We start from the raw sequence: 14,750 nt of genomic DNA, 5'->3' as shown, positions 1-14,750 counted from the left end.
CTGAGCTTTAGGCAGACCAGACTTGCTTGGTCCTGCAGCTACAAGCCTTTGATCTCCCACAGTGAGGATGACCACCGCTTTAAGGGAAACTCCAAAGCAGAGGTGGTCGAACCATCTGTCTCTAAAGTAGCAGGTCCTCTTTCCACGTTAGGCCCTCAGGTCAGTTCCAGGACTCCCTAGGTATATAGGTTGGGATTTAAAAGAAATCTAGGTTGAAAAAAAAAAAAGAAAAGAAAAGAAAAGAAAAGGTTCCAGGAAAATTCTCCATGAAACCAGGTGCCAATGTACGTTGGTCCGTCACTGGAATTTCAAGTTTGGGAAACACAGGCAGCTATGCCAGACTGAAAACCCACAGTATTCAAAGCCCCAACTATATATATACTTAACCAAAACAAGGATGGTTTGGGGACCCTGATTCCATCCTCAAGAGCCCATATCTGAGAACTTGATTCCTACATCTTAGCAGAACCCAGAGTGAGGGTGGGTTTAGAAACCTCTACAAAATAGCACCTCCCTTCCTCAAGCCCAGGCAATGATCTCTGGGCCTTGCTATGACCTTGGTAAATCTGGCCCAAGTGGAGGCAGAGCTGGCTGGACATTCCCCTCTGGAAGAGGGCCTGGTCCTGAGCGAGAACAGAAGCCTTCTGGCTTGGCTCCCTCTCTAATCAGGACCAGCCCTCAACATGGGACTATGAAGTGCGTGCAACGGACAGGGTGAGACTTTATAGAATTTCACCTTAAAGTCCAGAACTGTGCATTCCTCATCAACTGACATCCCTGTGATGTTTCCAAAGGACATTCTTACTTCAACAGTAGCTGTGGCTAGAGAGTGTACTCCCGTCTCTTTGTCATTGAAACCACAAACGGTCAACAGGTTTCACTCTCAACTCGCTGGGAATTGGCCCTGAAAATGTCTGGCCACTTCCCAGTGCTGGGCTGACCAGCAACCTTTCATCTGAAACAGAACATCAGGTGGATTTCCACCAGGACTCTTCCAGGGCTCTGGGTATTCCAGAGAAGATCAAGGATTAGACTTGAATCAGCAGACTTGGATTCAAATCCTGACACGGCCACCAGCATGTTCAAGTCACTTGACCTCTCAAAAGCTTCAGCTGTCACACGTAGGAAAGGAGGCCACTATTTTACAATGCACAGGACATTGCAAAGGTCACACTCAATGCAGTGACTCTGCACAGTGCTTTGGAGCACCCTTGTGCTTAGCTTATGTTGGCCGTGACTTTCGGACTCAGCACTTGGTGTTAGCTGGAATGTGTCTGAAGGGGTCAGGGAGGATGCTGTGGGGGCGGGGGAGGGGGTGTCACTTTACAGTGCTCCCTGCTCTGACTCATCACTCCGCGAAGAATCAGAACTCTCAGGCACTCAGGACATGACTACTGTATTAGTTTCCTGTGGCTGCCATGACAAACTACCACAAACTTAGTGGCTTAACAAAACAGCCATTTATTCTTCCCCAGTTCTAGAGGTCAGAAGTTCAAAATCAAGCGGTTGGCAGGACTGGTTACTTCTGTAAGGTTTGAGGCTGTCTGTATTCTCTTCCCCACCCCACCCCACCCCCTGTCTCTCTCTTTCTCCTCACATCTGATAGCTGCTAACCCTTGCCATTCCTTGGTAAGAGACATATCCTCCAGTCACAGCCTCCATTCTCACAAAACTTCATTTGTGCCTTATAAAAATTCTTAACATTGGTTGGAGAGATGGCTAAGAGCACTGGCTGCTCTTCAGAGGTTCTGAGTTCATTCCCAGCAACTACACGGTGGCTCACAGCCATCTATAATGGGATTCGATGCCCTCTTCTGGTGCGTCTGAAGAGAGTGACAGTGTACTCATCATATACATAAATAAATGAACCCTAAAAAAAAAAAAAAAAAAAAACCTCTTATCATTGGATTTAGTGCCTGACCTGATAACCCAGGCTGCCATCTGGATTCTTTCACTATATTCTTTCAGCAAAGGTGCTGTGCCCAGTCATTTTCATAGTCACCAACAGTTAGGATGAGTTGGGCATGTCTTTCAGGAAACATAGACAGACAGCATGGCTTCCTATTGGCAAGCTTCATGGTAGAGGGCAGAGGTCTAAATGAAGTTTTCTGACCTTTCTCTTTCTTGCTTCTTTCTCTTCCTGCCTTTCTTTAGACAGGATCTTGCTATGTTGTGCAGGCTGTTTTTGAACTCACAATCACCTATACTAGCCTCCCAAGTGCTAGAGTGACAGGCCTGTGTCACCGCCTCCACTTGTTCTGGTTCTGCTACTCCTCCTTTCCTTCTTTTCCCCCTTTCAGTTTTAGTAAGTTTGGTGTGTGTGTGTGTGTGTGTGTGCATGTGCACACACAAATGGGCATGTTCAGGCCAGAGGACAGCTTGCAGGAGTAAGTAGGTTTTCTCTTCCTGCTGTGTGGTCTCTGAGAAGCAGACTCCATTCCTCAGGCTTGGCGGCAGTCACCTTTTCCTGCCTTGCCATATAGCTTGCTCTTTTCTGGTTTTGGATCTCAAGGCTGTCAGCTCACTTCGATAGTTTCTGCTCTTCCTGTCTTAAGACAGGTTCTGTCTATATAGTCTACACTGACCTCGGACTCACAAATGTCCTCTTGCCTCAGTCTCCCAGGGTGCTGGGGCCACAGGTGTGAGCCACCATGGCCAGCCTGTCCTTGTTCTAACATTAACTTCTTACCTTTGGAAAATGACAATTTCTTCTCTTCAATCTCATTTCTTCCCCGCCCCCCACCCCCACCCCCTGGTACTCATTGAGGAAGACAGGCAGGAACTGTGCAGCCTCTTGTAACGAATGGACAAACCAAGGCAGAGAGTTGACGACCTAAGGCCACTCAGTTGGCTAAGAGGCAGGATCAGAACTCAGGCTACTCTGCGCTTGGCCCCATGTCAGCTCCTCAGACCACAACGCCTCTTGAGGTATCAAGGAACTCCTTCCCCCCACATTCTTAATCATCTTACACTTGTGGGTTTATTAGCTGCAAATTTGTGGGCTTCTGTGGCTTATAGAGGAATTTATTGTTCCATATAAAACTTTTCCCCCCCTGGCTTCCCCCACAGAACCACTAATGACTTTTAACAGGCAGAAAATTGAGCTGCCCAATGAGTTTGTCTTGTGTTCTGTGACCATGACGAGTTATTAATAGCTCTTCCCAGCACAACATTCCCTTCCCATCGTCCTGGCATTGGGGGTAGCCAAGGTCACCTCCTGTCACTGCTGCCCCTTCCTCCCTGTTGGCAATAGAGCAAAACTTCCACTCGACCCCTCACTCCCCCAGGGACCCCGGCCAGCTGGTCTGGAATGGAGAAAGAAGGGAGGTTAAGGGAGGAGGGCTCCGCCCTCTGCCGTGGATCCTTAACAGATGCCATGGAGAGGAGACAGAGGGGCTGAAGACTGGCCTTTGCTATCTGTAGGAAGGAAGAGCTGGAAAGAATCAATTATCCCCACTCCCTTTGCTTTTGTTGCCGTGCACTCAATCATCCCACAGATATACCAAGCATCCCTTAAGCACCAGAGCTCATCGCAGGCTCCGAGGAACAGGTAGGCATTGTTGACACTAAAGGATTTTACCCCAGAAGTCCTGAGCTCCTTTAAGTTGATCACTAATGTACTGGTCACATCTGGTGCCTCAAGATTCCAAGTCCTTAACAATATCACCCTGAGGGGCTCATTCTGTGGCGATGCTACACAGTCTGGTCTAGCTTTTAACACTGCATCCACCAAGATCTCCAGCCCAGACCTCATCCCTGAACATCAGACTTAAGTGTCCCCTTATAGCCAGCCCAGTAGCTCCCTACCACAGATGTCCTAGGCTCTAACTCACTGATAAGTGCTGGTCGTGGGCCTTGCTCATAGCCAAGGTCCCTCAGCTTCCACACTCTGATGAGATCAGGCACATTTACAGCCTCCAGGTGGTCCACATTGACAGGACCCTGGGATCAAAGGTTGTCTCAGGGAACTGATCAAAACCTGAAAGTTAGATCCTGTTCTGGGTGTCACATCTTCAGAGCAACAAGGGCTTTCCTAGGTGAGAGATATGAGGTGTCTACAAAATGTGATTCAAAGAACCAGGGAGAAGCCTTGGGTGTGGCGTGGTGTTCTCCTTTGTTAGGTATGTATGGGGTGCATGGACTTCCAGCCAGAAGTAAGAGCCAAGGGGGGTGGTGAGGTAGCGTTTTTTGGTTCAGGGTGAGGAATCTTCACTCAATGTGTTGAACAACCCCATGGTGGCTGCACTGGGCAGTCAGCAAGCTTTAGAGTGTATCCTACCACTGGGGTAGATGTCTAACCAAAAACTGGATCCTCATCTGGCCAGAAGCTTGGAGTTGATTCCTGCTGTGGGGGCTGTTTAGAACATTACCTTTTATCTCCATTCCAAGCCTAGGCTCCTGCGATCCCAGGTGGTTCATTAGCTCAGGAAAACAAATCTCAGTAGGAGAGAGCAGCTCCTGTTGTTAAGATCAGCCTGCTATTCCAAATGTACGCTGGCAAGGAGGATCGTGGAGGTGGAAGGAGGGTGTGTCTGTGTCTCTCAATAGAAACTGATGACAATTTTACTAATTGCTGCAGTTATGAATGGGTGGCCTTTTATGTAGGCCGTTTAGGAGGTAAAACAATGCTATTAGTCATAAAGTGTTGGTTCCTGGCTCTGCAGTCCTCTGCACCATGCACGTGCAGTGAGATTAGAGACAGGTGCTCCATCCGCCGTGGAGGAAGAGCAGTTAGGACATGCATTCCCTGCGCTTGCGTGCCGTAATTCCAGGCCTTGGGAGATAAAGTGGCTCAGAGTTTCCAGCCTATCTGAAACGGCCATGCGTTGTGTCTCACACCATGGAGTCAGGCTCACCTACATTTCCCCTGTGCCCTCCTTATCTGTGATCTGGTAATAAACATAAATATTAGTCTTGATAATAAAATGTTAAGTGGAAACCCAATTAATGTAATTCATCTCTCTTAATTGCTATGAGAAGTAGACAGAGCAACTCGTATACCTACAGTTGTAGCACGTGGTGAAGAAAGTGTTTGCCAGTGTGCGGCGTCTCCTAAAGCAGGACTCAAAAGGCCTTGGCGGTCTTTGATCAGCTACTCTGTGCTAGTCTCTGGCCCAGCTGAATAGAGCCGTGTTCTGCAGTGGGCATGCTCAACTTCAGGGAAAGAAGCACCCTGAGGAAATCAAGCAGCTTAATCAATGGGATCTTGTTGGTTAATGGAAGCCCAAGAACTTTGTACTCTCACATGGATAACTCACAAACACGGCCTCTACATAATAATCATTTGGCCGCAAGTGTTATAAACCCCTTTAGAAAATCCTATAGAACCTTCCCCTTGCACATTCCATCTTTCCCCTTCCCTGTGAGCCCTGCTGTTCATAGTCTCTCCAGGATCCAACTCTGGGTGGTTGAGAAAGTGGCCAAAAGGCCGGAGTTCAAAGTCTGTTTCTGAGTATCCCAACAACTTACCTTTTCTCTCCAACCCCTGTTTCCTCGTCAATAAAAAGCCGTATGAATCCTGCCAGCTGTGCCCACTGACCCACAGCAAGAGTCCCCAGAGATCTCAGGAACTGGGCACTCTGTTTACCCAGATGGAAAGGAGAGGACTGGAGTTGGGAGTCCTGAAGCAGCCTGGGGCTTGGGCAGCCTTCTCGAATGTTCTGACTGACTGCTTGCCATCAGTTTGATTGGATTTGGCTGAAAACTACTAAGCAGACAGACGAAGGGGAGGATTGGGCATGGACAGTCGCAGCTTCCAGGCGGAGCTCCAGTTGGAGATGGGGATGGTTTCTCTTTAACCTTAGTCCTTCCCCATCTGCTTCTGGCTCCTGCGAGAGGCAGGTGAGTGCTTCTTGGGCTTCTGACTGATTCTAGGGACTATTAAAGATAATGGACTAAAAAAGCCATAGAGCCATGAATGAGTTTTCTGTCTGAAGCACAGGGCATCACAAGAATCAGACTAAGCTGTGCTTTCTAAGAGTAGAGTAGATTCTCAAAAGACTGGGATGCTGCCCTGAAACTGCCAGCCACAAAGGCTAAAGGGGTTTCCACCATGTGGTCATGTGCAATGGGCTCAAATGATAATCTTTGACAATAGATAGTCACATATGTAGCCCTGTACCCAGACTGCAGGGGATCCAAAATAGCATCCAGGAGCTCCCTGACTTCCAAACTTCCTGCCTCCCCAGGGGTGGGAGAAGATATATGCAAATAACCTCACTGCTCTTGGCCTGCCTGCCATGGGGCTTCAAGCTCAGCTATTCCAGCTGCAAAGTTGTTGCCAAATGACTGCCTGTCTCTGTGCTCAGTTTCCTGTCTCCAAACAGTGCCTACCTCAAAGGGAATGGTGGGAATCAAATGGATTAACATATGCAAACCTCCAAGAAACATAGCTCTTGCACAGTAATTACTATTATTACCAAGGCATCGTCATCCGAAATGGCTGTTCTGCACGCCAAGGAAGAAAGTGCCAGAAAACTGCTGAGAGAGTGCGTGACTCTAAGTGTAGGGATGAGGTGGAGTCCATGGAAAAAGGTATATTTGGATGCAATTTCAAAGGATGACTAGAACTTCAACAGCTGAGGGTGTAGGGAAAAGGGCATTCCAGGCAAAAGTGGTCCAGGCAAAACCAAAGAAATGTGAAAATACATGCAGAGCTGAGATGTAGATGAAGCAAAGGATTTGATCAAGGGCATCGGAGCCCACTAAGGAATTTGGACTTTGTTTTGTCTTTTTTCTGAAAGCCGTTCTAGACTTTTCAGTGTAGGAGAGTCATAGAGTCAGTTTTGTGGTTTAAAAAGAACTTTCTGGCAGATGTATAGTTGTCAGGAGTGTAGACGCTATACTCTAGCCACCAGGGTTCAAATCCTGGCTGCGTGCGTTCATGATGATAGGCTAAATTGATGGAATAAACAGACAAAGATGTGTGTGGTGGCCCACTGTCAGTAGAAGGCAGGCATTTGTTTGTTTGTTTGTTTGTTTGTTTGTTTTTCTGGATTACTTAGCAGTTCCAGGAGAATATGGTGTGTGGCATTTCTTCCATGTGGTAAATCAGGAGCCTGGGTTCTTGCCACCCCTGGAGCATTTAGCTGTTGGAAAGGTAGACTGACCATGGAAGAGGAAAGCCAGCTATTTTATAAAAGTCAGAGACAGAAATGCAGATAAATTTCTACCTACCCTCGGGGAGAAATATGGTCATGAGGCCACACTTATTGCAAGGGAGGCTGGGAAATATACTCTAGCTATATTTTTAGATATTCCTTCTGTTAGGCCATCTAATAGAATTCCCTGCAATGGTAGGAATGTTCCTGATCTGTGTTTTTTAATACAATAGCTGCTAGTCATGTGTTGCTATAGAACATTTGAAATGTAGCTACTGAGATTTAAAAAAAAAAAAAAAACCTGAGATAGAAATCTCATTTACTTATAATTAAATAGCCAGGCATGGCTTGGAGCTCTGGTATTGGACAGTGCAGTTATAGAGTAAAAAGGGGAGGGATCTAAGCAAATAGGCAGTGCTTTCTGCCAGTCACTTGCTAGGTACTGATGATTGAGCATCGGGTGTGTTTTCTCATTTCCCTCAACTGAAAAAATGGTTGTAGGAAGAGAATCCATCTCTCCAGACTGTTGGAGAATGGAGGTTGTTCAGCCAAAGCACCATAGTGAGTGCCCAGCCAGTATCGGTTCATCCACCTATGGCCGAAGGCAGGGTTAGTATGAGGCAGTCCATGAGCGAGGGCTTTCCTTCCCTCTAAATAGTTCCATTTGCTTCACAGAGCTAAACCACTTGTTCATCTCCTCTGAATTGTGTCCTTCAGTTGTCCTTCAAATGTGTCCATCTCCATAAAGCCCTCCAGGTGTGACCTCTCCAGGTGTGGCCTCTCCAGGTGTGGCCTCTCCAGGTGTGGCNTCTCCAGGTGTGACCTCTCCAGGTGTGGCCTCTCCAGGTGTGGCCTCTCCAGGTGCACAACAGTCCTGATGTTTTGTGGGCTGTCCAGCATCTGCAGCAGCATACTTAGGGAGCTCGTCTTGTCTTGTGCTTCTCTCCACCTCACCATTTTCCACTCTGCCCAGCAGAATGCTTTGTGTATCTTGGGACATTTGCCAACACGTGTCTATCGCATTGAGTTGACCTCACTGGGTGCAGAGAGGGTTGCAAGGACACAGTTCCTGACCATGAGAGCTAGATTCCATCTGCATAGCACAAAACAAAGCTAGAGTTTGGCAACTTCTCAGGTCATTGAACCTATGTAGACATCCAAAGGCGGCCACCTCACTGGTGTGGAGTTTGCAGAGCTCTTTTGGACATTTGTATGAGTTTTCTTCTCCCACATTTCTCTATAAAAATAGCCTTCTGGTTCGCATGCTTTTTACCATATGCCTTTCCCCACTGTCTGTCTCCTCCTGGCAAAGTTCCTGACCAGAAACTGCCAAGGAGAACTGGAACCACTCAATTTGGCAGCCTGGACATGGGTCCAATAAGCTATATACGTGCTCCATGGGAGCGAAGTCACCCAGAACACATCCCATGGTCTCTGAGGCTCAGGGCAACCCTGACAGTGTCCCTCCTGACTATCCTGTGTCATTTTGACATCTGCCTTAAAAAAAAAAAAAACTCAAGAATATGCCTCTTAATGTCCTGAGTTCTCATGAATTTATTGATTTTTTTATTATTATTAATGAGCTTGTTCAGAGTTCTTCAGTTACTCATTCAGCACATACTTGCTGAGATCCTGCTCTGTGTCAGATATTATTCTGGTGTTTAAGATTCAAAACAGACAGAATTCTCATGTTCAAGAAGCTTTCGTTCTGGTTGGGTAGGAAGAAAAGAAATGACATGTGCCAATAAGTTCTACAAAGGCAAAGAAAGCAGGAAGTCTCTTGTGTCATAAAAATCACTCCAAAACGTACGTCGTGACCAAAAGTACCACCTTATTATTTCTTGTGAGTTCGTGGCTTGGCTGGGCTCCCTGGGATCGTGGAGGAGGCTGTAGTCACTGGAGGCTCAGAGAGGGCTCCTCTTACTTATCGGAAGCCCCACCCCTGGCTGTCAGCGCATCCTCTCGGTATAGTTCACCACTTGTGAGTCCCATTTGGGCCTCCTTACAAGCTGCTGTGAGGATTTCTAGGTTGTGAAGGCAGAGGCTGCAAGACCTTATCACTTAGGGCCAGGTTACATTATATTCCTTCTGTCTTATATTGGTCACTGCCATCGACAAGGCCAGGCAAGTCTTCAGAGTGACACATCTTTATTCCTTACGAAAAAATATAATTCCCCGTGGGCAATAATCAAGAATTCTGAAAGGAGCTGAACCAACTTTAAAGGGGACCCTTGATTTTCCAACATTGAGACAAGAAGATGAACCAGTTATGCACTGCCATGTTAGGCTAGGAGAAACTCAGAAGAGGAAGAAGTGAACTGTAATGTAACATGGAGGTAGAGTGGGTAAGAGGTTGTGTTGTTTGAAATACGCTGGTCAGAGAAGGCTTCTCTGAAGAGGGCTATCTTAGGAAGGGGACTGAGTAAAGTAAGTAGCCATACAATTACCTGGGGGTAGGATATTCTAGGTAAAGGGAATATATCGCTACCAAAGGTTTTCAGACCACACATCTGCAATGCTTTTTGTTAGAGACAATGGGATAGTAAGTGTTTTGAGTGAAGAAATGTCCTTGTTACTTACGGAAAATATAACTCTTCCTGGGCAACAGTGGAAAGTTCCTAATGGAACTGAACTCAGTTGAAAGGGGGCCACTTGACTGTGAAACACTGAAATGTGAAGATCAACACTTATGGAGTTGAAGATTCAAAAAGTGTCTGTCTCTGTCCCCTGCCATCTGCACCTGTGCTCCTCACCCAATGCACTGGGTGATTTGTGTAGCCCTTTGTAGAACTCCAAGAACCCCAGAGTTAGAAAAGTCCTGTTTCCAGTCTCAGTACCCCTACTTTCAGTCATCTTGAACCCCATCTGTCCACAGCCTTGCCCTCACACAGCCTGTCGGAACGTCTCTGTGAGAAGCTCAAACTGTGATTCATGGGAGAGCAAAGTGTCTGGCTTCCTGAAGGATGGGGCAGAGCAGAGGGATTTTCTGGTATAATTACCCAAGGTCGAAGGGACAGTTTGAGGGTAATGGGTAATTAGTATTCATGCAGAGGGGGACAATTATCTAGCACACTGACTGCCAGACGCTTGTCACTGTTCCTCTGGCCTCCTGGGCTGGGTTCCTGGCTCTACCTGTGGCCTATTAAGTGTAATGACCCTCCTGTCAGAAGAGCCTCTCATTATCTCTGTGTTAACATGATACTTATCCACAAAACTCTGGCGAGCTACTTTGCAATTAAAAGACCTCCACATAGTCCCTTTCTGTGGCCTTGGACAGCCATGAAAGTTGTCGGGCTTTAAAAGGCTGAAAACATGGACTAGGGTCCTCCCTGAAAGGGTCAAAAGCCATTCCTGAAACTGACACCTCCACATACTCCCAAAGCTGGGGACTGTGGACCCCAGAAACAGGACTTCAGAGGCATCAAGACCCCCCTACCAAATCAGGCACATTACACATAGGCTAAGTCATTGGCTACTGAGTGTCAAAACTGGCTAGTTTGTTGAAAGTTGCTGTTTTTTCTGAAGACTGTTGCAGCCCCGAGAGAGGGAATCCTTTTACACAATGAAGCAAAACTTTCTGAAAGTCCTCTGAGGCTCTTCCCAGAGAGCAAGGAAGGCAACTGTAACAAGATGGCAAGGAGCTACAGGGACAATCCTTCTTCATCTTCACTCAAGAACCTCGTCTTAGCCGGGCAGTGGTGGTGCACACCTTTAGTCCCAGCACTTGGGAGGCAGAGGCAAGCAGATTTCTGAGTTTGAGGCCAGCCTGGTCTACAGAGTTCCAGGACAGCCAGGGAGACACAGAGAAACCCTGTCTCAAAAAAAAAAAAAAACCCTGTCTCGTCTTTTCGCAGGTGTCACCTATGGGTGGGTTTGTCTACTTGTGTCCAGAGCAGTCCTGTGTCTTCTCATGAAAATCAAAATTAGCCCTCAGCCTGTTGCTCCTCTCCTCCTTTTACCCTACCATTGCTGCCCAAGAGCAAAACCAGAAGGTCTCTTGAAGGAGTGGAAAAGATGAAGTTGTGATTGCTTACAGGACAGCCAGTATTGACTTCTATCACCTAAGAGAATGCTATTATGAGTATCGTTATACAAATATCTTCACACACAGGCATGAACTTCTCTGTACAATAATGGACATAAGAGAGCCTGAGTATGTGAAATTCAACTAGAAAAGATATCAAACTGTTAAAAGTCATGCATATTTAGTTTATTAGAAAGCTTGCATCCCTCCTTCTGGCTGACTTGGCTTACTGCCCCTTTAGAAACTTTTGTTCATTATTTTCTGAGTATGCATGTGATAAATGTTCCCCGTACAAAAGAAAAATGGAATATGCAGCAAAATGTAAAAGAAAGTAAAGATTAACTGCCATGCCACCACCCAAAGGGAGAAAGATCAGCTAGGTGTGTTGACACCCAACCATAACTCCAACACTGTGGAGTCTAAGGCTGAAGGATCAAAAGTCCAAATCCAGCTATATCAGGGTCCTGTCAGCAAAATCTTTCTGGCATATGCAATAGTGTCTAGGTTTGGTGGTTGTATATGAGATGGCTCCCCAGATGGGGCAGTCTCTGGATGGTCCTTTCTTCTGTCTCAGCTCTGAACTTTGTCTCTGTAACTCCTTCCATGGGTATTTTGTTCCCCATTCTAAGAAGGAATGAAGTATCCACACTTTGGTCTTCCTTTTTCTTGAGTGACACTATTGCATATGCCAGCAAGATTTTGCTGACAGGACCCTGATACAGCTATCTCTTGTAAGGCTATGCCAGTGCCTGGCAAATACAAAAGTGTATACTTACAGTCATCTATTGAATGGAACACAGGGCCCCTAAAGAAGAAGCTAGAGAAAGTACCCAAGGAGCTTAAGGGGTCGGCAACCCTATAGGAGGATCAACAATATGAACTAACCAGTACCCCCCAGAACTGTCTCTAGTTGCATATGTAGCAGAGGATGGCCTAGTTGGCCATCAATGGGAGGAGAGGCCCTTGGTCTTGCGAAGATCATATGCCCCAGTACAGTGGAATACCAGGGCCAGGAAGCAGAAGTGGCTGGGTTGGGGAGCAAGGTGGGGGGCGGGGGAGGGTATAGGGGACTTTCAGGATAGCATTTGAAATGTAAATGAAGAAAATATCTAATAAAAAATGAAATGTAAAAAAAAAAGTCCAAATCCACCCGAGAGACACAGGGAGATTTTTGTCTCAAAAACAAGCCAGCAGAGACTATAGCTAAAGTATCTGTAATCTGAAGAACTCTCTGGAATTACTAGACTAGTAATGTGTTAAAGATCATTTCCTTATCTCTCTTCTCTCATCCCATGAATCCAAAGACTTAAATTAGACTTTGCTAAACTTTTTAGAGATTATTCGGAGGTCGGCAGATCCAGATACACACACTCCTAAAATATATCCCCACTCAAAACAGTTCTGGTGCCAGGAAAGCTCCAAGCCCAAGGACTTGCGGAGCAGAAATGGAATACAAACATTCAGAAAATGTGTTTTCAGACCTTGGCAGCCGGATCCAACAGATTGGAAAACCCATCTCCCGGGCCAACCCTACAGCCAAGTTTCCATGTCTCGGGGACCCTGACATGCCCTGTTAAGCCTCCGAGCTAATGACTGCCTCGCTTTTCATTCCAGAGACCTGAACTATAATGAGCTGCAGGAGTTCCCCGTGGCTATCCGGACCCTGGGCAGGCTGCAGGAATTGTAAGATCTTCTGCTGGTGTTTTTGGGTGCTTCTCCCAAGGACAAAGGCCAGCTCATTCATCAAGTTGCCTTCGATAGTCTTTGTGACTGGTCCTTGTAAAAGCTGTGGGTGGAACCCTCCACAACCCCCAGAGCAACAGTAGTCAGAATTCTTGGTAGCTTGGCTTTGAACATTTCTTGGGGGTGTCTGATCAGTATAAATGGCTTTGGGACCTTCAAGCCTGGGAGCATATGTGTAAGAAACCACCTCTTACAACCCCTGGATCTGGGTCTGAGCTGTCTATGTCTAAAGAAGACTTAGAAGAACTGGGGGCTAGTTTATAGGGTCGCCTTTTAATACCATCCATAAGAGGGTTGAGAAATTGAGCCTGGAGCCCTATGGCCATTAATTACTATGATCGTTTCATTTGTGTGCGCATGTACATACAAATGTGTGTGTGTGTGTGTGTGTGTGTGTGTGTGTGTGTGTTACACATGCCCACAGCATGCGTGTGGAGGTCAGAGGACAACTTTATGGAGCTTGTCCCTTCTTCTATATTTATGTAGGTTCCAGGTATTGAACTCAGGATGCCTGGCTTGCACAGCAAGCACCTTTACCTGCTGAGCCATCTCACTTTCCCAACCATTTATTATCTGTTTGAATATTCATAGACTGGTCGCTGTGCTTAGTGTTAATACAAAATAATGGTAAGGTAGACATGAGATCCTCTAAAAAGCATCCCTCACCTCATTCATGACACAAAGGCACATCCGTGAAACAGGAACAAGACAAAGCAACATATAATTCCAGCCTTAAACTGTGGTATAGTATATTGGCTAAAATAGCCATGGGAATTCAGAATGACCGCTCACTGTGGACTGAGTTCTCCTGAGCCTGGTCTCAGAGGATGAGTGAGATTCAGGTGACAATGAGGGTAGAAGGGGACAGTTGTTTTAGTCAGTAGAGCAGTACAAAGCACAGACCTGACAGGAAGTGGTTAAGGCAGAGAGAATGACCACAGAAGGGACACCAACCTTGATGGGGGTGTGCTCAGTGACCTCAGAGATCTAATATACAGCTATACTAGAATCCAACTAGGGAGACAAGGAGCTCCATGGTTTTCTTTTGGAGAAAAAAAGGTACACATTTAGGTATGAGTCCATCCATCCATTTATCCATCCATGCATCCATCTATCTATCCACCCATGCATCCATCCATCCATCCATCTATGCATCCATCCATCCATGCATCCATCATCTACTGAGAGAAACCTGCTTGAGGACAGGGCCTCTATCATGTAAATCTCTCAGCCTCTCAGAACTTAACCTAGCCTAAGACATGAAAGAGATATTCCAACAAACATGGTGAATAGAAGGAAAGAAGGAACCAACGAGCTTTGGTGGGCAGCACTGGCCAGAGATATCTAAGGAGGAGCCTTGAGTGACTGAGCATGGAGGTGGAAGGGATGATGGGAAACAGGAGATGGAGAGAAGTGAGCATGTGCTAGGTAGGACACAGAAAGCCAGAGACTTCCAGTAGGAGGGGGAGTGTTGAGAGGTTGGGAAAGCTTCATAGCGACACAAACACACTGTTCCTGGCTTCCAGACACCCGGTGGGGAACTTCATTGCTCATCACCCGTGGATGCAATCTGTGGCTACTGGCCGGACTCTGTCCTTTATCTCCCCCATTGCTCTGTCCCCACCTCTGTGTTTCTTCACTTTAGGAGCCTCCGTCACCCAGCATCCCCTGGAAGTTCCTTACTTTCTGTACCTTCTTATTCCTTCCCACACACCCTTGGCATCCTCTGTGGATACCTGCCATGGCTCCTGCCACAGATGACCAAGGATTCCTTCCTCAGGACCTGAACTCAAAGGCTTTCTGAAGCTTGAAGCTTGAAACCTGGGAACTGTCCCTGTTTCACTCCCAACACACACACACACACACACACACACACACACACA

The 14,750-nt window shown here is 46.6% G+C and overlaps 1 protein-coding gene across 1 annotated transcript in view; it reads left to right on the top strand.

The window, feature by feature from the left end:
- Positions 1-14,750, top strand: part of Lgr6 (leucine rich repeat containing G protein-coupled receptor 6) — a 121,702-nt gene that overhangs the window by 87,980 nt on the left and 18,972 nt on the right. Inside the window, exon 7 of the mRNA XM_021160737.2 lies at positions 12,739-12,807. Within this exon, the coding sequence (XP_021016396.1) occupies positions 12,739-12,807 (69 nt within the window). The remainder of the gene's footprint in view (positions 1-12,738; positions 12,808-14,750) is intronic.

Source organism: Mus caroli, chromosome 1 (assembly GCF_900094665.2).
Source record: "Mus caroli chromosome 1, CAROLI_EIJ_v1.1, whole genome shotgun sequence".
NCBI lineage: Eukaryota > Metazoa > Chordata > Mammalia > Rodentia > Muridae > Mus > Mus caroli.
Note: the sequence above shows the minus strand (reverse complement) of the source record. Positions and strands in the feature narration are given on the sequence as shown.